Raw genomic sequence first — 2,344 nt, forward strand, 5'->3', positions numbered from 1 at the left:
TTTAAACAAGCTGCTCATAGCAATGACTTTAAAATCAATTGATTAAACCAGTTAATAAAATTAGCTGGTCAAATCAACTATCAGCTATTTAGCAAATACTCTCATAAATATCTTAAAAAATATATTAGACGGTATGAAAAGGCGTTTGAGCAGCACTAGCGACTAGCAAATAAGGTGGAAGTAAGTCCATATATAACGTCGTGACCGTCTATTAGCTGTCAAAACGTTCACTCGCCCTATCTTTTAAAAACCCATCACTTCACCTTCCTAACATTTTCAAAAAGTTCATCACTCTATAGAACACAATCAAAATTTCCCTTTATCATATAACTATTGTTTCATTCTCACTACTTGTAATTGTAACTAAAACAAACATAAATACCCATTTCAATTTTCAACACAAGATTTTTTTTTTTTTTTTTATCATAATCAAAACATGATCAAAGCTAGAGAAAACAAACTATTAGCAGGAGCACCACCATCAGCTGATCTTTTAGTATGTTTCCCTTCAAGAGCCCGTCTTACTCTCATGCCCAAGCCCATTTGCAGCCCATCTAGACCTTCCGACCCCATTAAACGTAACCACCACCTTAAACGGATCAACACCCGGGCCGCCGGTGGGTCAACTGCAGGCCCGAATAGTCCATTAATGTGGGGTAAAAACAACCAAATGAGGCAAGAAATAGCGGAACCCACGTCCCCAAAAGTGACTTGTGCAGGGCAGATTAAAGTAAGGAATAAATCATCTGCTGCTTGTAGAAATTGGCAATCAGTAATGGAGGAAATTGAGAGAATTCATAATCGAGGAAAAAATAAAAAGAAATCAAAATGGGTTGAAAATTTTGGGTTTAAAAAAGATGTTATGAATTTTCTTACATGTTTGCGGAATATTAGATTTGATTTTAGATGTTTTGGGGGGTTTCCTAATCAAACCGAGATCTCGTCAGATGATGAAGATGAAGATGAAGAAGATGAAGATGATGAGTTTGACATTGGGGAAGATATGGTTACTAAAAATAGTAATGATGATGATAAGAAGAGTGCAGTTTTCTCAAAATGGTTTATGGTGTTACAAGAGAATAAGGGAAATGATATTTCTAAAATTAGTAAGCAAACATTTGTACTAAAAGAGGAGGATACAGATAAGGATAAGGATGAGGATGATGAGTCAGCACCGGCGGTGCCGCCGCCGAATGCTTTGTTATTGATGAGGTGTAGGTCTGCACCAGCTAAGAGCTGGATGGAGGAAAAACGAGAACAAGAACAAGAAGACGAACAAAAACAAATAGGGAAGGTTGAAGAAGAAAAAAAACATAGGAGAAGAGAAAGTTTGGGAGTTTTAATGAAATATGATACTGATTTTTATAATTTATCTTCAGAAATTGCTCAAGAAACTTGGATTGTTGGTGATTTTCAACATCATTTTTCAAGGAGTACAAGTTGGAGGAGGTGATTATCTTCATTTTCAAAACTCTTTGTGTTTATTTTTTGTTTTTTGTGGGTAAAGTTTTTTTTTTGATGGGTTTTTTCAATTGTTTTTATTTGTTTGAATTGGGTTTGCAAAATTATAATTTTTCATTTTTTAAGTTTTTTTTTCATGTTTTTTTGTATATTTTAGTAATTTTTTGGTGAAAAGTGAGTGTTTTTATTTGTACTTGTATTTTCTTGAGTGTGTACTTTATAATCTTGTACAGTTGAATATCTTTGTAAATTGGATATATGATCTAAATATACCAACTGAAATAGAGCAATGTATATCTATTTAATCTTGGTAGTTAGTACTAATGCTTTTTTTTTTGCTCTTAAAATGCACTTTTGATTATGGATGAATAATGATCATGAGTTTGGTGGTATAAAGTACTTTTTCAGAAATTAAAATTATTTTATTCACTCCATAACTAATTGCATAGTATTTTGATAGTAACTTCAATTTAGCACTAACGTTTCATTTGTTTTTTGGACATTATTCACCTTTTACTCTTAATTTGTATTTAATTATTAATCTATAAATTAAAATATAGTCATGTGGGATTTTATTTGATTCGTCTCAATGCAAGGATTATTCATATCAACTTTCCATAACTTTAGTAATGCACAATTAGAGATATTAAAGATTGAATAAGTGCATTGAATAGAGTGAATAAAGTAAATGGGACATTAGTGGTGAATTGGATGGAATATTTATTTCACTTTTTCGGTCTTTTTTTGATTTAAATTATTTTTTTTTTCATCGATACATTTAATTTACTTTTTCATTACATTTCCCAAACTCTTCCAATTTTTCATAAAACACACTTAGAAGTATTTTTCATTCGGATCATCAGATCGCGTTTAGGTGAACTGT

The 2,344-nt window shown here is 31.7% G+C and overlaps 1 protein-coding gene across 1 annotated transcript; it reads left to right on the forward strand.

Moving 5' to 3' along the window:
• The first annotated feature begins 246 nt into the window (after window positions 1-246).
• Window positions 247-1,761, forward strand: LOC130811211 (uncharacterized). Its single transcript, XM_057677414.1, has one exon. The coding sequence runs from the start codon at window positions 437-439 to the stop codon at window positions 1,451-1,453; it is 1,017 nt and encodes a 338-aa protein (XP_057533397.1). The 5' UTR covers window positions 247-436; the 3' UTR covers window positions 1,454-1,761.
• Window positions 1,762-2,344: the final 583 nt, after the last annotated feature.

This window comes from Amaranthus tricolor, chromosome 4 (genome assembly GCF_026212465.1).
Source record: "Amaranthus tricolor cultivar Red isolate AtriRed21 chromosome 4, ASM2621246v1, whole genome shotgun sequence".
NCBI lineage: Eukaryota > Viridiplantae > Streptophyta > Magnoliopsida > Caryophyllales > Amaranthaceae > Amaranthus > Amaranthus tricolor.

Coding starts and splice junctions, on each gene's coding strand:
- LOC130811211 (XM_057677414.1), top strand. CDS start 437: ATGATCAAAGCTAGAGAAAACAAACTATTAGCAGGAGCACCACCATCA.